General features: G+C 38.0%; 2 protein-coding genes across 2 annotated transcripts in view; one reads left to right on the plus strand and one right to left on the minus strand.

Moving 5' to 3' along the window:
* Positions 1 to 1,009: 1,009 nt before the first annotated feature.
* On the minus strand, positions 1,010 to 4,373 carry dusp1 (dual specificity phosphatase 1). The gene is made up of 4 exons (XM_052089214.1): positions 3,823 to 4,373; positions 3,378 to 3,526; positions 3,027 to 3,246; positions 1,010 to 2,197 (listed from the first exon to the last, which is right to left on the minus strand). The coding sequence occupies exons 1-4, from the start codon at positions 4,184 to 4,186 to the stop codon at positions 1,842 to 1,844; spliced, it is 1,089 nt and encodes a 362-aa protein (XP_051945174.1). The 5' UTR covers positions 4,187 to 4,373; the 3' UTR covers positions 1,010 to 1,841.
* A 5,924-nt stretch (positions 4,374 to 10,297) lies between these two features.
* ergic1 (endoplasmic reticulum-golgi intermediate compartment 1) overlaps positions 10,298 to 21,823 on the plus strand; it is a 28,935-nt gene continuing 17,409 nt past the window's right edge. Inside the window, exons 1-2 of the mRNA XM_052089013.1 lie at positions 10,298 to 10,425; positions 19,174 to 19,235. Of these exons, the coding sequence (XP_051944973.1) occupies positions 10,406 to 10,425; positions 19,174 to 19,235 (82 nt within the window). The 5' untranslated portion in view covers positions 10,298 to 10,405. The remainder of the gene's footprint in view (positions 10,426 to 19,173; positions 19,236 to 21,823) is intronic.

A 21,823-nucleotide genomic window follows, 5' to 3' on the forward strand; every position in this document is an offset into this window, starting at 1 on the left:
AAATTGCTGAAGTTAAATTGTAGTAGCCTATCACAAGCTTCTCACAATACTTTGCTGGAATTGTTCCCATTCCTCCAGACAGAGCTGGTGTATCTCAGTCAGACTTGTGGGCCTCCTGGCTCGGACATGCTTGTTCAGTTCAGTCCACAAATTTTCAATGGGATTCAGGTCAGGGCTTTGTGATGGTCATTCACTCCAATACATTCATTTAGTTGTCTTTGAGTCATTTTGCTACAACTTTGGAGGTACACTTAGGATCATTGTCCTAGTGCCAACTTTGTATTTCTAGCTGATGTTTTGAGTTGCTTCTGTGTTTCTATATAATCCTCCCTCATGATGCCATCTATTTTTTAAAGTTCAGTTTTTATGAGAAAAAAAATACAAAACACAACTTGATGCTGCCACCCCTTGGGTTTACAGCAAATTGCTCAACTTTGAACTCACTTTGCTTACATCGTGCAGTATAAAATCCTATTTGCAGTGTTCAAAGCTTGTGAAGGGTTCGTTGAGTCATCCCCATGTCCCTGCTTGCACTCAGGTCCTCTGGAGCAAACTTATTTCGAGACTCTAGAATACTCTCCACCAATATAAAAGTTAATCTCTCCTCATTCAATTATTTTATTTTGCAGCTTAAATTGTATTAAGTTGAGTATATCATATGTTTCACAATTTTTCCCAGGGCTTTATTTCCAGGGATAAAATATCATAAATGTATTTGTTGCACCCATTTAAATGACACTTAATTTTTAATGAGCTAGCTTCTTTCTTTGACACATGTAAAAATGTCACAAAAAATACAATGTACCATTTTATTGTGTTGGGGCTAGCGAAAATATACAAATTTGAAACCCTTATAGTTGAGCCCTTGACTACTCACACTACTTGTATTGTTTTTCTTTTATACCTTTATCAGTTTTCTAAATAAAAAAAAATAATAATAATAATTATTATCCATTTGTGATTTCTAGCATTTCAGAACTTCAAGTAATCCATTAAATGCAATGCAAGATTGTATTGTATGCAAATAGGTTTATTTGTCGGCATCAAGTACCACAAATATATGAAAAAAATAATATGGCATAAGAAATATATTAATTTACTCAATAAATAGTCACATATATCAGACCAATCTTGTAAGAGCCGTTCCTGTTAGTAGTGCTTATGAGACTCTTAGAAAACTGACAACAGTACAGACACATGAGGTATTCGGTGTTTGTTTACAAATAACAAACAAACGTCGTGAAGAATCAGATTAAGCTCTGAAAAGGCATGACAGGCTCAGGAATCATTTCAATTTCCACTGTCTTAAGGCAGAGCCTGCACAGACATTGTATCAACATTCATAAAGAAACCAAGTAGCAGTACTCGTTTAGATTAGCACCTTCAAGTCTAACGACTAATCTCGTAAGAAATGAAACAGTAACATCATGTAAAAAAGACAGAAAACGGTCCCTGAGCAACCTGTAAGACATAAGAGTTCTTTTGATGCTAACAAAAACAAACTGATCATCAAGATCTACCAAGTCAACAACAATACAAACAAAGACTGGAGAACATTGATGGACAGGATAGCGGAGTGTTTAAACATGGTTTTCGTCACAAACTTTAAAACAAACACCGTGATCATACAATTAAGCCAACATTTGTGTACCGTGTTGTTAAAACGTTTATATAAACCAGCCACCAACTCCTATGTACAATCGTGGAATACTTGTAGCAACAAATGGAACCACATGTTCTGAAGTCTAATACTGGAAAGATCACCTCAGGGATCATATAGTCACATAAATAAAACTCGCCCCGGCTTAGAGGCGAGAACAAAAGTTTTAAATCAAGTACATTTAGCAGGATGGTGAGGTAGTGATGGGGCTCTGTAAAAAGGAAAGTGGGCTAGCTGTCGTGTGTACGGGAATGGAAACAGTAAAGTTGAATACTGTGGTGCTTTTGCCGATGGCGGGGCTTCCGGCCTCCGAGGAGCACGTGGAGGAAGCGAGGACTTGTGATTCGAACTGCAAGAGCTGCCCCATGAAACTGAAGTTGGGCGAGATGATGCTGCGCCGCTGTTTGACGAACTCAAAAGCCTCTTCGAGCTTCACGCGCTTGGTGCGCATCAGGTAAGCCAAACAGATGGTGGCGGAGCGCGAGATACCGGCTTGGCAGTGAACGAACACACGTCCACCTTTATTCCGTACTGAATCTGTGAAAAAAAGAAAAGAAGATTTGTTAAAATGAGTTAACATGTGAAGTGTGTGGTTTTTCACTGTTCAACTAGACAACCCAAGTAGGTCGATTCCCCTGATAAGTATATAAACTGTGGCTCCATGGAGCAATCAAAAAATTTGTTTGTTTGAGCATCCCAACCACTCGGACACAGCAACATTGGCTCAACCACTGATGCGAGTTTGGGGTGGGACTATAACCACATTTCCATTTAGAGGAAGTGTCCTATCAGGGACCCTAAAGCTGTTTCAACTGATAGAGGCAAATAACGGTCTTCCAGTATTGAAACCCTAACTACACATTCAATTGCAAATTCTTCCCCACAGTGTTGCTAATGAAGGGAGCCATCTCATTAAGGAAACAGGAAAAGTTTAATCAGACTGTGGTTCAATTAAGAGGGGAAACAACCCACCCACCCACCCCAACAGGCCTGAATACACAATAGGGGGGTTGAGGGACCCCTGCTAGGAGGGTGACCAGAACTCTAGAGACACTACCTTTTGTTCAGGCAGAACAAAGGCAGGCAAGCATTCAAACAGAGCTGCCCCATGAAGAGAGGATCAGGTCACGGCCTGGTGTTATTTAAAAAAGGGGCACCTCTTTATACAGGATGAGAGGATGATGTAAGCCCTAGTGGCTGTCAAGCTTGGCCTGTATAGCTGGTCAGTTTTGGAGGGAACTTTTGAAAAATTCAATCCAGTCCTCCGTTGAATGGGGGGTTGAGTTGGGAGCTTGTCTGCCTGCCAAAGTCCCTCATACAGTAACATCGGTTCCCTGTTTTGTAACGGGATCAAATAGAGACTCACCGATAAATTCGATGGCCTCATTGAACCAGGAGCTGATATTGGCTTTATGGTTGTCCTCCACTGGAATACTTTTGTACTGGTAGTGGTCTTCAAAGTGGTTGGGGCAGTTGGAAGAGACGTTAATGAGGGCCGTGATTCCCAACATGTCCAGCATGTCTTTTCTAGACGCATGGTAGGCACTGCCTAAATATAAGAATGGCAGGATTTCTACTGGGCCACCCTGAAGAAATAAAAACAAAATGAAGGAATTTAAAATTAGCTGACAAGTTCTACACATTTTTAAATCTCATGCAAATAAATTAATTCTTCCATTGCAAAACTGCACAAATGTAAAGAATCTATAGTGGTTACCTGATCATATAGAGGGGTTGGACATGAATTACAAGAGGTCTCAACGGTGTTTGGATGGAAACTGGAGCTCAAAGGTAAACTCAAGCCCTGTGGAGGGACAGGCTTGGAACACATTTCAGGAAATTCGGAGGAAAATGTGTCAAATCCACCTAAACATAGTGAAAACAGAAGTCATTATTTTTGGTTACAGAGGAATGTACAAGTGTCAGCTAAAAATAATAACTAATACTATATTAAATATTATTAGGCATATTCAGGCGCGCGCACACACACACACACACACACACACACAATTCAGGAACTTTACCTCAAACTCAAAGGTAGCCAACTGTTTTCTTAAATTAACTCTATATACACATTAAACTATACACATTCTACATGTTTTACTCATTATACAACAGTCAATGACCAGATAAAAAATTGTTATTGAGCAACTTTTTCGTACCTTTAAGAAAGAACACACTTGCTCCACATGGATTGCGACACAAAGCGTTCACAGCAAGCATTAAAGTCCCATCTTTCTTCACTTCTCCCATATCTCGACTCCGGTCATCCAAGAAAACGACACTCTGGTATTCCCCGGACAGAAGTCTGTTCCTGGTGTCCTCGTTGGGCACAATGTGCTCCAGTCCCAGACCCCCTCTGGCCCTTCGCCGCACTATCGTACTGAAGCGCACATTAGTGGATCCCGAAATATGAGACGAGCTGAAGGCGAAGAACGAGCGACAGTCCAGAACCAGACAGCCCGAATCATCCAGGAGATCCCGAAACAAAGCAGAGTCGATGGCGGACACTTCCATGATGACCATAGTAGTAAACGATAGATCTAAATATATATAAAAAAATAAATAAAGTTATTTTTTTAAATTGTGTTCTTAAAGTTCGCGAGTACTTTGTTCACTTATAACGAGAGTTTGTTCCAATAATAGTCCGTAACAGCGAGAGTGAAATTCGAATTGTTTTCAAAGCGGAAAGTCGTTACAATGTATCCTCTTGTTCTCGTTCTGCTTTTGACGGTGCTAAGAGGCTGTTATATAGACGCCTCCCCCTCCCATTGATTTGCGTAACGTCAAATGTACCGCCCGTCTTGGCCCGGGGCCCGCGTGAATTCGCACGTACGTCATGTGTGGTTGAGCCTGGCCAACCAAACCCACGTTATCTGACACTGTCAAAAGATAATCGACCTCAGTAAACCGAAAGCCTGGTACTCTCTTCCAGTTTCCAAATGGTGTCATTCTGCTCTTAAGTTAATGTGTGTATAATGATGACGATAATGATATTGTTGTTGTTTTGCTGTTGTTGTTGTTAGAATGCTTGTGGTGTCCCAGAGGTTGTTCTTTCACAGCTTATTTTTCTTATTAATGCTTCATATAAGTATCAAATTTGTCTGAGATGTTTCTCCTAGAATTACATGAGACAACAATAATAATAATATTAGGTTTTTTTTTCTCTGGATTAATTCTGAGAAGCAGTCAACACCCCACTTAAACTTGTTGCTGTCTTGAAGAAACCATCAAATATTAAAGAGATTGCATTTCTGTGATCTCAATATGTAGCCTATACAATTCCTCTTTTACGATGTGTTGTCTAAAATGAACTTTTGGATTTTTCCGTGATGTTATCGCTTGATGTGATTTCTTTTTTTCTCCTCCTTCGAGTAATAATAAGAAAGTTAGTGAACCTGTCACCGCACTAATAAAAGTTTATACTTTGTTTTTATTGTACAGGAGTACATAGTGTGCAATGCCGCGAGAGCAAAGGCAAACCATAAAAGCTAATTACTGTATAGAAACTTGCGGCCTAGTAAATTTCCATCAGCTTCAAACACAAAACAGGTGGTATATGGTGCCATCTATTTGTTCAACATTATGTTTTGACTTATAAGTATACTTATGGGCAGTTCACTTGCTCACTTGAAACACATATTGGAGAATGTCTCTATATGCCAGGGTGTACATACTGTATTTCAGTTGTCATTGACACATATAGAAATGTATTGTAAACAAAGGTTTTTCTACATACTTTCTGTAATGTAAAGTTTTTTGTTTACTGGTTAACCAGTTGGCACATTCCTCACAGTGAACAACATGTTACATGTATGCATTTGGCAGACGCTTTTATCCAAAGTGACTTACAGTGCACTTATTACAGGGACAATCCCCCCTAAACATCATGGAGTTAAGAGTTGCTCAAGGGCACAATGGTGGTGGCCATGGGGTTCGAACCAGCAACCTTCTGATTAATAGCCCTGTGCTTTAGCCACTACGCCACCACCACTCCAGCGTGTTGCCATGCATGAAATTATGATGCAGTGTGTATGTGTGTTTTTTTTTTGTTTTTGTGGAATCAGCTTTGTCTTTTTTCTACCATCAAAATACAAACCAACTACATGTTAATTTGATTCTAAAAATCAAATAAGTTTATGTAGTAAATGCACAGTTTTATTTGTTAATTTGAATCCACAGTATTCATGAAGTTTACTGAAGTTTTGTTGCTCTCATATATCCCAACTTGCTAGAAAAACAAAGATGCTTTGTGATCCTTTTAGGCTTATATGCTTTATCATGCAACATTTCACTTTGAGATGGTTTATTTTACATTTTATCTCAGAGTGACAGTCACAATACTTTACAAGAAGACATACAGTTTGTAGGTCATGACGTCAGCTTTGCATTTCTGAAACTTGAGTCAGATCTTGTGGAGGAATGCTCGTCGAATCATTTCTGGTCTTGTTTGACCGAACCGAGGAAACAAAACAAAACAAAATGTAAGAAGAAAAGTAGCATCAACATCGTTCATGGCAGCAACTGCTGATGGAGGTTGATTTTACTGTTAAAAAACACTGATGAGTCGGCACAGAAATGCAAGCCACAAAATGAGACCGTAATGCCCCAGAAAGACTATGTACCACATTCATGTGTTTAAATGAGTCTTTCTGCATGTTTTAGATTTAGACAGCACTGCTCATAATTGTTTCAAAACCTTTACATTTAAAAGACTCATCAAATATAATAAAATAATGTTACATTTTAATGAATAGTTTACCTACAAATTAAAGTTCATTATTTACTCATCATTATGCTCTCAACACAAATAATCGTTATGCAGCTGTTCTCATACAATGAGCTTATAGTGACTTTATAGAGCTTATAAAGTTTGTAATGACATAAATATTGACAGAATTATTTTGTTAGGATTTAGCTGCTCACAGTATTCAAGATGTTTGCATATGGGCACCCCACTGTGAGTCATTTTTAAAATAATAATGTCTAAAATATATATTTCAGGAATCATTAGCAGATGTATGTTTTCTATGTCAGAAAGGGAAGTGAAAGAGTGTGATGAATGAGGCATTTCCTTTGTGTAGTAAATGTTGATAGAATATACCAATGTCATCACAGACCATTTACGGACAGAGGTTTCTTTGGGCAACAACTGATAGTCCTGGGAAAATACTTGGTATGTCCTTTTCTCTTTACCATACATCAATTGTAGTCATTGGAGCTTCTAGATTTATGTTTGAGACAGCTGAAATTTCTAGATAGACCCAGAAATGACATAGTGAAACATGTATTGCATAATACAACACATCCTTCAAGCGAGACCATTTTTGTGTTGACTATCTGCAATATCAAATAATGTTAAGGGATTAATGGAAAGGACGAGGCGAGAACCGGCTTGACAATATAAATAATAGTTTTGATTATAAACTCAACCAAAAAGACAAACATACACATACAGGTGTCGGAGAGCTGTCCGTAAATCTCTCTCTCTCTCTCTCTCTCTCTCTCTCTCTCTCTGTCGCACTGCCGTGTCTGGTCGGCCTTTATCCCTCTCGATGCCTAATTAGCCTGATTAGGGGCCGGATTTGCATAATCATGACACGGCCCAGCCCTCCGCCCTGCCAAATTCCTTCCTCGTTCTCTCAGAGGAAGACCCCGGCACCCCCCCCCCCTTTCCCTGGGGATGGGAGTGCCTTTTGCCCCATCTGCCGTTAGGTCATCCCCGTCTACCCCGTCTGGATGAGGTAGGGGACAAGCGGAGGGAAACAAAATAATGTGGCACCTACACACCGTAAAGGAGATTGTGCCAAATGAACAAAACATTTTTAAAAAAGAGAGGGAAAGGCCAACACGGAGCGGCAGTGGGAGAGAGAGAGGAGAGAGAGAGAATAAATAAAACTTACTCGCCGGTTCTCCGATACGCCGTAGCGTGGTCCTTGGCTACACCTCCACCCTCTAATGGACGACAGCCGCGCCTCCCCGGGCGGATCAGAGGAAGTCCTCCGGCCCCTGGCGGACGGAAGGCCCTGCTGTTTTTTTGTGTAGACGGTTGGGGTCTCCCCCGCCCCTGGCAGCGGTAACCGCTCCAGGCGGTTGGTTGGGAGCCCTTCCTCCCCTTGCAGTCAGCGGCCTTTCCTCCGCATCCAGGTGGCCGGGCTCCTTCTTCCTCCGGCGGATGGCTGGGGCTGCTCATTTGGGGTGGATGGTAGCAGTGAGTACTCTACTGCGGTGCATCCCTCCTCCTTCCCAGGTTTCGGCACCATGTAAAGGGATTAATGGAAAGGAAGAGGCAAGAACCGGCTTGAAAATGTCAATAATATTTTAATTTTAAACTCAACTAAAAAAGTCAAACACACATACACATACACACTCTCTTGTGTAGTATTATTCATGTTGTTTGGTTGCAAATAGTTGTTTTGTGTGATGTCACCAATAGGGTAGTCTGTGTCCCCTTGTTGGACCCTGTTAACTTTATTTCAGTGCACCTTATGCATAAGCAACTGAAGTGCAGGAGAAGTGCATTTCAGTGGAGAATTAAGATTATTTAATGATTGACCTTAAATATGTTAGAATAATCTTAATAATTTGAGCTGTGTTATTGTATGATGTCAATTTGAGTCAGTTCAACTAAAATCATTAAGTAGAAGATAGAGTTAAGTCTACTTGCATCTAGTTACCTTAACTGAAATAGTTATTGTGACGAGGAGGAGGGCGTGGCCGGGCCGTAAGGATGGACGCCTGGCACTGAGTTACCTCAAGAGCGTGTATTTATCACTTTGTGGTAGACTTAATGTCCCCATAAGGATAGTTAAAGCTGATATTTTTGACATTGTGGGGACATTTTGTCAGTCCCCATGAGGAAAACAGCTTATAAATCAAACTAAATTCTGTTTTTTGAAAATGTACAAATTCAGACAGTTTTCTGTGAGGTTTAGGGGTATGGTTAGGGTTAGGGGATAGAATACAAAGTTTGTACAGTATAAAAACCATTATGTCTATGGAAAGTCCCCATAAAACATGGAAACCCAACATGTGTGTGTGTGTGTGTGTGTGTGTGTGTGTGTGTGCGTGCCGGCGTCTGTAAGCTGAAAAGCACTTTCATGTTGTGTCTATGTGAAACGTTTGTGTTATTAAAGTCTACGTGAATTGTTCACCCGGTTCCCGCTTCCTCTTTCCACCCAACAACAAACCTTGCTAGTTATGTTTATTTTATATAAACACCAAGTTAAGTGAACGTTTGGAGACACCATTTCTCAATTCAATTGAGGGAATGAGTTAACTCAATCAGTTGAGTAAAGTCAGCTAATTTGGTTATTTTGGGATAACCCTTACTCTACAGTAGACAATACTGAACTGTGGTCAGGACTCTGTCTTGGCCATTTTTTTAAATATGGAATTTCTTTACGTTGATCCGCTGCTGTGCTGTTGATTCACTTGTGTATGTAGAATATTTGTCATGTTGTATGACACAGTTTATGTTGAGTTTTAGGTCACAGGCACACAGTCTGCTTGGAATTCATTGGATCACATGTTTTTTCACATAGGTTAATATGCACTACGAGTCAAACATTTGGACACATTTGACTGAATAAATTTTTCTCATGATCTGAAAACCTTTTGATCTTAAAGGAATGTTCCATTCAATTCAAAACAAGTTAAGCTCAATGAACACTCCTATTATGTATGGGTCATTTTTGACCCGGGAGAGGTAAAAAATTATCATCTTAAATTCCACTGGGTCAACATTAACCTGCTAATGCAAAAAGTGTTTCAGATTCTGATTGCAATAGGAGGGTAAACCGCATTGGTGGAATAATGATGATTTCGACAGAACAATTTTGACTCATTCCTCCATTAAAAAAACCTAAAAACTAAAATCGCAGTTACAGTATGGCATTTATAATGGAAGTGAATGAGTCCAGTCCATAAATGCTCAAATATGCATTGTTTAAAAAATATAGCCACAAGATGTAAATTTAAAAGTTTGAATATATTCAACAAAACCATTAATCCCATTCCCAGTAGGCTTATAACATACATGTAAGGTTAGTAAGGGACATTATATATCATTACACAATTTCCATACTGTAGTTTGTTATTTCCTCGTTTTGATGATTTCGTAATGAGACTTCTCTAAAATGTGGAAAAATACTAAAAGAAAAGCTGTGTCGAAACTTTCATCTGATGTATTGTAAATAGGCCTACAGTGGCATTAATTGAAATGTGTAAATGTGGGAATATCAAAAAGACTGATTATGTGAATCCAAATCAACAGGAAGTGGACTTTTTGCCGAAATTACATGCTCTATTTAAATACATGAGAATGTAAAACTGATTTATTATTGGAGTCTTTTAGTTGAAGATCAAACATATTTTATAGAAGCCCTCGTGGGTTTCAGAAACGTCATGGAATAACACAACTGAGTTGTTGTTTATTTGTTGTAGGAACAATATTTGACAATTTGACCACATAAACGGAAGCGATACGAGTCCAGTTTAACGTTGAGTCCTGAATCTCCCTGAGCAACATGTGAAGTTAGCGCACCACAACGTAATTCACAAAGCGGAAATAGAATCATCGCGGTCGCTCTCGTCAGACCAATGGGATTGTGCAAAGCGTCCTAAGCAGTTGTCACATCCGGTTTGAGGAGCCGGCAGGATTGAAGAAAGAATCTGTAGTTGTCCCTCACTTGTCTCCGTTATCTTTAAACACTTTTGGCTTTGTTTTGAATTCGTGTAATCACAATGACTTTCGATGTTCGGAGGTGAGTAGCGGTTTAAAGCCGATCGGTCGCATGTTTGCGATTTGTTTGCCTGTAGTGCATGAATCAAACACAATCACCATCAAATGATAGACACAATGTCTGTAACTTAAAATATAGTGAGCTGCCTACCTAGACAACATTTGTGGGCATCAAATGTTTAAATATTTTTGCCCTATAATGCTGTCTAGATAGGCTGCTCACTAGATTTGAAAATACAGCAAATAGTTTTATAAACTACCGCAGATATGTAGTTTAAAACATTCAGTTTCTTAAATCGCAAAATGTTTTGTAAACATTAAGAGCTCAAAGCTGCTCTTTATTAATGTTTATGAATCCTTGTCTTTTAAATAAATGCCTAAATATGTCTTGCTAGGCAAGAACTCACTAGGTTTTGAGACACAGCCAATAATTTAATAAACTACAGCAGAATAACACGTTTTTGTAGTGTGAAAACACTACAAAAATATAATTCTGACATTTTCTTTGATGTCAGAATGTTTGTAAACGTTTATAAAGAGTTATTGATGTTTAAACAAATGCCCATATATGATGTCTAGGTAAAGGCAGCACACTAGGTTTTGAAACTCAAGCAATAGTTTAATAAACTACAGCAGAATAACATGTTTATGTTCAGCTTGTATTGTGAAAACACTTTTAAATCAGTTTCTTTTATCTCAAAATGTTTTCCAAACTTTCTGAGCATAAAACTGCTTTTGATAAATATTTATGAATCCTTGACATTTAAACAAATGTCCAGATTTGATGTCTCTATGCATATCACTATAGCCTTTGAGACACAGGCAAAGCCATAAGAATGTTTTCATTTTCATGGCCAAAAGTTGTTGAGTTGTTGATGGGTTTTCGAGCGGGGGGGGATCGCCAAATTGGATCACACAACCTTAAAGCCCAGGGCCCCCCCGGACAGTCAAGGGCCCCTCGGCATTGGCCCTGTTGGTAATCCATCCCTGGATGATGCTGTCAGCATACAACATTTATTAGTTGTTTTTGGTGCACTGTTGGCATGTGTCAGCAAAATAGTGCTGTCTATGATATTTTTATTTGCATTATTTTTCAATGAAATGCATGTCTGCTTATTCAGTCATGTTCTGTAAGGTTTCTAAACACATCAAAGGCTATTTCTGTGCAGAACTGAGCTAGATCTATGTCAGTTTTTATTGGTCTTAAAAGCCTGATATGGTGCATAGTCCACCCCTTGTTTCAGCACTCTTTCTTGTTTTGTTTTTTTATGCAAACAACTCCAATTCCTGCTTGCACACAGTTATGCAAATTTAAAACAGGCCCTACTACAAATGAAAATGACACTTATTCCATCACATCACGATTCTGCCACTCTAAGGAGTCCAAAGTATTGTCTGTTTATTCATTAGCAATGGTGAGTTGTGCTATTCACTCTGAATTATCGCATCAGGAATGTGCGTAAATATAATGAATCCTTAACGTGGCGCAAAACCTTGATTTTCAGTTTAGTTTATACATAAATGTCACAAGATTGCAGAGTGTCTGACATTTATGCAACATTTGTATATAAATGTCTTGACCAGTGGTTGATAGCACACTGCTCTCTCTCTATTACAAAACTTATTAAGTTTTGTCATTTGCTTGGGAATAGCTTCAGTAAGGAATCCAAAATGGTTAAAAAAATAAAAATAAGGCTTTTCATATATTTGCCTGTTTGTCCCTGAATGAGGTGTCTCACTTCTTACCTTGCTATGAAAATATGCATGCTGACGACAGGTGTTTAATGCAGTCTGATGAACACCATATTATTGTCAGAAAATATAGTTATCATTCTTGATAGCATCAAGAAAGCAACACTTAGTTTCACAATGTCATTCTGTGCAAAGCTTCTGTTTTCAAACGTATCAGTTTTCATTTTCCATAGCATTCAATACTGATAAAATGACAGTTTCGACTTCACTTAATGAGTACTCTAAAATTTGCACGGTCACTCATCTTTAAAAACACATTTAAGGAATTAGGTTATCAGATTCGAGCACATGTCATATCCAATGTTTAATGTTCAGAATAGCACACTAACTTACTACTCTTACTATTTCAGCACTGTACTGACAGTAAGCATACTTTGCAAAGAAGGCATTGTGTGTGTGGGTGGATGTGTGTGTGTATATATATATTATATATGCATATATATCACATTGACAGAAGTATTCAGACCCTTCACTCAGTACTTAGTTGAAGCACTTTTGGCAGCGAATACAGCCTCAAGTCTTTTTGGGTATGAAGCAACAAACTTTGCACACCTGGATTTGGGGATTTTCTACCATTCTTCTCTGCAGATCCTCTCAAGCTATGTCAGGTTGGATGGGGACCATCAGTCGATGGATGTTCGATTGGGTTCAAGTCCAGGCTCCTGCTGGGTTACTCAGGGACATTCGCAGAGTTGTCCCTAAGCCACTTTTTTGTTGTCTTGGCTGTGTGCTTGGGGTCATTGTCCTGTTGTAAGGTGAACCTTTGGCCCAGTCTGAGGTTCTGAGCACTGTGGACCAGCTTTTCATTAATGATACCTATTTACTGCATTCAGCTTTCCTACAACCCTGACCAGTCCCCCAATCTCTGCCATTGAAAAGCACCCCCACAGCATGATACTACCACCACCATGCTTCACCGTTGGTATGGTATTGCACAGGTGATGAGCTGTTCCTGATTTCCTCCAGACATGACGCTTGGAATTGAGGCCAACCAGTTCAATCTTCGTTTCATCAGACCAGAGAATCTTGTTTCTCGCAGTCTGAGAGTCCTTTAGGTGCTTTTTTGTGTCTTGCACTGAGGAGAGGCTTCCGTCTTGCCATTCTGCCATAAAGCCCAGATCGGTGGAGTGTTGCAGTGATGGTTGTCCTTCTTAAAGTTTCTCCAATCTCCACACATGATCTCTGGAGCTCAACCAGAGTGACCATCAGGTTCTCACCAAGGCCCTTATCCCCCAATTGCTCAATTTGGCAGGGCAACCAGGTCTAGGAAGAGTCCTGGTTGTTCCAAACTTCTTCTATTTAAGAATTATGGAGGCCACTGTGCTCTTGGAAATGCACTGTGCAATGCTGCCACATTTTTTTGTAGCCTTACTCAGATCTGTGCCTTGACACAATCCTGTCTCTGAGCTCTACAAGTTTGGTCAAAAACTTTTGACCTCATGGCTTGGTTTTTGGTCTGATATGCATTTTCAGCTGTGAGACCTTCTATAGAGAGGTGTTTTCCTTTCCAAATTATGTCCAATCAATGGAATTTGCAACAGGTGACTCCAATCAAAGTGTAGAAACATCTCAAAGATGATCCAGAGAAATTGGATGCACCTGAGCTAAATTTCAAGTGTCATAGCAAAGGGTCTGAATACTTATGTCAATGTGATATTTGTTTTTTCTTTTTAATTAATTTGCAAAGTTATCAAAAATATTTTTTTTTTGCTTTGTCATTCTGGTTTGGAATGTAGATTGATGTGAAATCTGAATATATTCTGAATATATATATATACACACTAGAGCTGGGCGATATGGCCAAAATTGTTATCACTATAATCTTTTTCATATAGTTCGATATTGATATTTATCATGATATACATTTACACATTGCACTTTTTTTAATTTCAAAGTTGACGGAAGAAAAGAAGAAAAAATAAATTCTAAACAGTCAAAATAGTCTCTACAAAACTGCACAGGGGGTCCAGAGATGGCCAGAGCAGAGGGGTCTGCGGGATCTTTTACCAATTTTACAGTCTTTTACCATTTATCAATTGAAAATGAATGTTAAAAGATCATCTGTTTGTTCTGAAGCATAGTGACAGCAGTCCAGTATTTGTTGGAATATTTTTACATTAAAATGAAATATGTTTTATATTTCTTTAGATTCAGATACCCAAGTTTGGGGTATAGAAGCCCTTGTGACTGTGGAATGATGCTGAATGTGGGTTCAGGGGTGTCCCGAGAGAAAATCTAAAAAAGTTTTTTTTTAAAAATGTAAAAAACATTTGTATATTTTCATAAAAAAATGAGAGACTAGTCCCAACTAGTAATGTTAGTCTTTCCTTATCCATTCCAGACATCTAATTAATTTTCACAAAATTAGAACAGAAATCGATTTGTTTATTATTAAAGGCTCGTAACATGCCGATTAATAAAGATACATTTAGAAGGGAAAAACGTTTTGGTCTAAAAGGTGCTTTGAAACCACGTTAACTCATGCAGCGCTTCATGTCTACAGACATGCAGGGTAAAGAGGCAATGCATGCGGAGCGGGACAGGGCAGAAATGATGCATGTTTGGTGCTAGAGAATAATATTCAAGATTACAGCGCAGAAAGATCGGAGCTGTTGTCCACATCACTGTTGTTCTGTCGCGCTCTTCACTAGAGATGATGAGAGGGCACAACCGTTGTCATGAAGTCTTGCGGTGCGGATGGAATCAATCCGGTGTCCGACGTAACCTAATTGTTAGAAAGACAGCTAGCATTAGCAAGTTCATAGAGTCTGACCCTACGGTACCACTGGCACGTTGTGAGCGAAGCTGAGAGCGTTTTCATTTCATTCGTATGAAAGCCGAGCGTCATGCTTGCAAGGTGGCTCGTAGGATTGGCAGCGGTGCGGAGCAAGCTCTCTCCTAGCGCTGTGAGCGCCTTTGAGCGGATTTCGTCCGCCCCAGTGGAAACTCAGCCTGAGAAAGCTGAACCGTTTGTGTTTTAGCGACATGCAGTAAATATCGGAAATTCCTCAAAAGCTTATCATGGATTTTCTTTATCTTGATATATATCGATATCGTTTTATCGCCCAGCCCTAATATACACACACACACACACACACACACACACACACACACACACACACACCCACAAGCCCGTTTTTAAGATTTACCCATTTCAATTTCATAACAAAATTCCGTCAAAGTGAGTTGTATAATGAAATATATGAATATTTAATTAATAAAACTTAAAATATATGATTTTTTTTTATTATTTGTTAAAGATTATTCTAATTAATTTCATGGAATGTTTTTCTGAAATTAAAATGCGTAAATCTTAGTTTACTAACTAACAACTTAAATTAGTCACTTTCATAATTTCTAGTTTTATACTATTTAACACTTTCTCTGGTTGAAAGTTCCTGGTTGCATTACAAATATTACCATTTGCTCAGTGTTATTTGATAAAAGAAATTCTATGCTGTGTCACATTCTTGTAGCTGTTATTGTACATTTGTACTGTTCAGTGTCTTTGAACATCTGGGGGTGTTTCGTGCTGTTGTAATGCAGGAAATATGAAATATCTGACATATTCAAGCAGTGTACTTTTAAATAGCCTGGGGAGGGCACATGTTCTGCCTGTTATTCATCACACAGAAGCGTGTATATTCTGCCTAATCCTTACACTTTTGTGCCTGTACAGAATCTCTTTGAACTGTGTCCAGCAGTATTGAAAACCAGAGTATGCAGTTAATCCTAAATGTTAAACATATTTTTCCTGCTGAGTACACATTTTCATTGCACATTTAGTAAAGGCATAAACAGATTCATATGCTGAAAAGCTATTGCACAAGACATGTTGTCAAAATCATCATCATCAACAACAAAAAAAAGGCTCTTGCATGTTTCTTTTGTGGTATTTGGCTCGCAAAGAACATTCTGACCTGAATGAATGAGTGAATCCAGACAGACTGAATTGAAGAGGCATTTAATCAAAAGTTTAAATGGTAAATGAGCAGCCTCTTATAGTGACCCTAAAATACTTTTTCACTTAAATGTAATTTAGACAAAATATCAGACCAAGTGCAATATGCAAGCAAAGCTTTTTTATTTCTCAAAGAATTAGCTATTTTTCTATGACTCTTAAAAACTGGTGTTAAAGTGATTTTGAAGGGATCCATGATCCCAATTCCCCTCAAGTTCACATACATGACATTAACTATGGACATTGTCCACATCCACAAAGTGTCATAAGAGTTCTTGTTTTCATTTTGACGAGTATGTCTATTGATTAATAATTTAAAACAGAACTAAACTTCTTTTTTCTGAAATGTTTAAATGTGCCTGTGGTGTCTCTCTTTAAAATAAATGTTCCTTTTGGTTTGAAATTTTAACTTGCATATATTTTTAAGCATGACTTTAAGTGTCAAAATACATTTGACTTTATATTCTCCTAAATCCAGTCTCTTACAGTCAGTAAAGGCATCATCTGGGGTTTTCAGTGGCTTTAGAACATCGTGTCCTTCTTTAGAGTTTCACACAATAGGGTCATAGCTTCTACATCCTGTGAGCTCTTCTGTCAGAACACCGTGAACTCTTTAGGGTTCCTGTTGTGAGAGGAGGGGGCAGAACAGCAACACCAGAGTGTTTGGTGTTATAGGAAACAAGTCCTCCCACCCGCCTGCATTAGTCAGCTCGGGATCATTTTACTCCAAGAAATATTCCCAGATGTGAATGTTTTTGGATGGCCGACGGCGTTTAGAGGTTGGACCAGAGTTGTGATGTAGCTGTGAAGGAAGGTTGCAAAGCCGAAAAAGGCCAAGTTTACATCTGTGAGCTGGATTGTTTGGCTTTAGAGCTCAAATAGCTTGAGAAAGCTCCTTAAAAAGCCAGGGATTGGACTGATTCCTACAGAGAGTTGTATTACTCTGAGACTCCCAACGGTTGATGTCTCCTCTACCAAACTGAATGTTGTTGTTTTCCACTCATCTTTTATGAAAATTTACATTGAGAGTATAGCTCTGACAATAACTTGCACAATAACATGTGCTTTGCAGTCACTCCAGTCCTCTGCGTACAGTACTTAGAAGTTTTGTACATAGTCTGACTGTTCTCTGTTTTGTTCAAATAGAAGCAGACATTGTATTTAAAGGTACTGCAGGATTATTCACACCAAGACCGATTGTTTGTTGGGAATGTTTGTTGCAAACTAGTGTAGTCTTGAGATGCTACGAACTTAAGATGTGAAGATTGCAGATGATATTAACTTATTTGTGTTGTGGAGTAGAGGGGAAATGCATATATCCGGAAGAATCATTTATTGTTGAAATATACTCAATTTACACAATTCATTTACTCAAATGCATGTTCAGTGTTGAAATTGTATTAGTACGGCAAATTAGTCTTGTTTTCTAGTAATACACTCTATAAGATTCCTGGCTAAAGTAGGATTTACAATAAAATAGTTTATACTAGGCTTATTTAAATAACTTTGCAAAGTTTAAAATGAGTTCAAATAATGCCAACTCAAATGTAGTTGCTTTGGCATTTTCCAGATGTATTGTTTAAAACTTATGAGTTTTGTTAACTGTGTTTGAAAGTTCATACTACTCATTAAATATTTCACATTTATTCTGAATTCACATGAACATTGAAAGCTCATTTGAGTCGGTTTTTTATGTATCTGAACATTTTCAAAACAGATCAATTCAGAAAAATGTCTGACAAACAGATATTAAGACTTGTTTTCAGAGATATTTAAATTATGAATCATGTATATTGGAATTGGAGTAAAACAAATCAAGTAAACAAAAGGCAATAAAAACTAAATTTACAGTTGTTTTAATGTTGTAAGGTTTATGTGGTTACTGCCTCATGGCAACAAAGTTATACAATTAGATTAACTTTAAACAGAAACAGTTAGAAAGTGATTTCATCACACTAAAATCGTGTTAACACACAATGTTGAAGTCTTGTGACTATAGTTTTGAAAAAGTATTTTAACGTTTACAAATCGGCCCCATTCACTTCCATTGTAAGTGCCTCTCTGTAACTCAGATTTTTCCTTTTTTTACATTTTTTTTTATTACGTAATGGAGGGACAAGTCAGAATAAATGTTCGTTGTAATCAACATGCCACAAATGCTGTCGATTGAGCTTGTTTTGAATCCAGAATATTCCTTTAAGGATGTTTCAATATTTGAACTAGGAAATGAGCATGTTTACATGCACACAAATATGCTGATAACTATCAAAAATTGGTTTATTAAAAACAGTCATTGTATGAAACCTGCTTTTACATGCGTTTTGAATTCATCTGATAATTTGTTGCCTTTGAATTCAAAACATAAACACTTGCGCACTTTGGATAAGCCATTGAGAACGGTGATAAAATAGTTTACATGCAACTCAAAATAAGTATAGAGGCAAAAATGTAGATGTGCCGAATGGTTCTTGATTAAACCGTTTATGCCCTTCCCCCATAAAGGAAAACTGTTTACATGACCACACACAGCTTGACTGCTTATTAAGCATAACTGGTGTAAATACGCGCATGTAAACGACTCAATGTTTCTTAGTGGATTTTTTACAGTGTAACTTATCTGTTTTACAAAATCTACAAAGGGTTCCTTTTAACCCTGAGTTAACCTTTTCATTGTGTCACTTTGAAATGGCCATTGTTTGCTATTCCTGACGTTACCTCAGATCTTAGTTTGTGATGTGCATTAGGAAGTATGTTGACAGCTTTCTCTATGACCTCAACCGCACTGATGGGTAGCGAGAATCCAAAGCAGATCAGAGGTTGTGGTTTTAAAGCAGGAATGCAGTGGAAGAGGTGGAACTCAAGAAGCAGGGGTCACCCCAGACTGTTGCTCTGGCCTAGTGTTTCATGGACTGCGGCCATAGTTCACATTCCTCAGCGCCCCTGTAATGCCTTAAACTACGTTGGGAACAGAATGTGCTTTCACTTGCATTCTTCCCAGGAGAACACAATATTTACCTTTCTTTCTCCCCCTTTTCTCTTTCCCTTTTTTCCTTCCAGGTTCGATATCTACAGGAAAGTGCCCAAAGATCTTACCCAGCCAACGTATACTGGAGCTTTCAGTGAGTGCCAATGTTTACAGTCCTGCTTCCCCTCCATACACAAAACGTGATTGCCCACACTTTAAGTGACCTTGGAAGACATATATATATATATAAGTAATATCACACGAGCAAGAGTGCGATATGGCCCTACATCAGCACTGCTCCGGCCTTGTGTCGTAGTTAATCACAGCAGTGCTGGTATAGGGCCATTTAGCACGATTGCGAGTGTGATATTGCTTATATACAACAGTTCAATGAACAAGTAAATTAAAACAATTTTGAAAAATAAGTACGTTCATAAAAACTCATTTGTGCATGGAACTACTTTCTTACTTGACGGATCAGCATCTGCCATTGCTGGTTCAGAACAAATTATGCGTCCAATCCTTCATTAGTAATTCAGAAAGTTCACAAGTTATTGGATAAACGTGTGTGTGTGTGAGTGTGAGACGGAGTGTCTGCGATCACCTGTTGCCACTCCCAAGCAGAGATGCTGTCAGCGCAAGAGTCATTCACTATAGAAACAATAATTTACATCAACAACTGGCTTATTACACACAAAAATGATATTTTGCACCCACCTGCTAGCTAACATATGTCATTTAAAAAATAAAGACAGTAACTCCCAACACATATGCACTACACTTTAGTTTAGAACAGCACAAACACAAGCGGAGTGATACACAAAGTGAAGCGTCCTAGTGCTGATGCTGTCACACCATCAGTGCTCATGGAACATCTCTCCTCCAATCAGATTTGAGGACCGGAACTAACTGTTGTGTGTGTGTGTATGTATATGTGTGTGTATATATATATATATATAATATATATATATTCATTTTCTCAATAGGGATTTTTAAAAATGCATCAATAAAGAGTTCTAAGCCATGCACCAAACCACCCAGCTCTAAGATGAGTCACAACAGTACAAACTTTGATTTGAAGCAAAAACACATTTGAAAATCGGTAAAAAGACACAAGGCTGTTCTTATTCTTTTGTAGGAGTAGGGGACTTAACCACAATACTTAAGACATTGCAAATGATGTAATGGACTAAAAACAAAAGGCACAAAATGAAATATTGACATGTCATCAATTATAAGTGTCAAATTAATCTGTTTCGTGTTTATTACGAAATAGTCAGTTATATAGAAATACGTAGGTTTCAGAGTGTACAGTAGGTGGACCAACTCGATTACGTAATTCGCAAAGCTTCATGTCAGGAAGCGGTCGCTGAGCACTTTCTGTTGCAAATTTTTGTTTTAATGGCACAGCGACTTCTGTGATTTGGTTAATCTCTCTTCAGAATTATGGATTGTGTAGTTCTTGTATGGGAATTTGTCAGTTAAACACATTTTTCTTTTATTGAATTGAAATCACACTGAAATGTGGCTTCTGCAGAAGTATTTGCCATGATTTAACAATCTCTGATCTTATGATAGGCCTGTTTTGAATGGTCTATTTATTTTCGGTACAAACCATTACCTCTGCAGGGAAAATAAATGTGATTTTGACTTCTAGAACCCAACTGTTGTACTTTATAACAGCCTCATCTCGCCCTTGTCTTTTATTGTAAACATTCTCCCATCATCTATTTCCTCACACAGAATTCCTGCTTTGATCCCGACTGATTATTCACTAGTGTTGGTCAAACCAATTTGCTGACTCAGTTTTAGTTTCCTAATTTTTGCCTTTTGGATGGTTCATAGTTCCAGCATTCAACGTTACACCAAATGATACATGTTTGTAAGATTAGGTGTTTCTGTTTGACTCATGATGGAATGATGGTTATTTAGCGCTGTTATTGCACACTCATTCTTGCCAGTCTATTGTTGTTTTAGCATCGAGTGAATTACCTCACGTTTAGTCATGTTTGCTGAAATGACCATAAACACAGCCATAATAACCACAACTCCTAAATCTAATTCCTAAATTTTGCAGTTAAGTTCTCATGTGCTCAAGGGTAAATATCTATGGTTTGAAAGGTAAACTAATGAGAACGTGTGTTTGTAGTTTTATTGGTGTGTTTGCAAAACTGAGTGAATAACGACACCGACATCTATTTGATAAAGACATCTATCTGTTTAGTTGACTTGGAAAGCTTTCTAATATAGTTAATTAAATACTTGATATAAATAAAGCAAGCAGTTAATGAGCTAAATCAAAATTGTACTAATTGCAGTTAACGAAACCAATTTAAAACCATAAAGGAAATAGAAAATAAGCTAAAATCAGTCATCTGCGAACAGCATCTGTCTGATGTTATGGACTGTTTTTTAAACTTTTGCGTATTGTCAGTGAAACCAATATAAAGTTAATGAAACAAAGTAGTATACAATTAATAATTTACAAAGATATCTTCTATCCGGTATAATCGACTGTTTGTGAAGTATTTCCGTGTTCAGATAATGAAATAGCCTATAAAAAGTAAAGGAAATTGATAATCAATACTAAGATAAAAGATCAAGACTAAGAACAAAGCTTCCTTGTATAGTTAAACTATACTCTGTGAGCAAGTTAAAGAAAAGAAAATAGGACAAAATCAACTGTTTTATTGTAGTATCACTTAAGTTTTGATAATTCTTTCCAATTAATATCGTCAGTAA

Source organism: Xyrauchen texanus, chromosome 23 (genome assembly GCF_025860055.1).
Source record: "Xyrauchen texanus isolate HMW12.3.18 chromosome 23, RBS_HiC_50CHRs, whole genome shotgun sequence".
NCBI lineage: Eukaryota > Metazoa > Chordata > Actinopteri > Cypriniformes > Catostomidae > Xyrauchen > Xyrauchen texanus.

Coding starts and splice junctions, on each gene's coding strand:
- dusp1 (XM_052089214.1), bottom strand. CDS start 4,186: ATGGTCATCATGGAAGTGTCCGCCATCGACTCTGCTTTGTTTCGGGAT. Junction 3,527..3,822: donor AAGTGTGTTCTTTCTTAAAG/GTACGAAAAAGT, acceptor CACTATGTTTAG/GTGGATTTGACACATTTTCC. Junction 3,247..3,377: donor CAACCCCTCTATATGATCAG/GTAACCACTATA, acceptor TTATTTCTTCAG/GGTGGCCCAGTAGAAATCCT.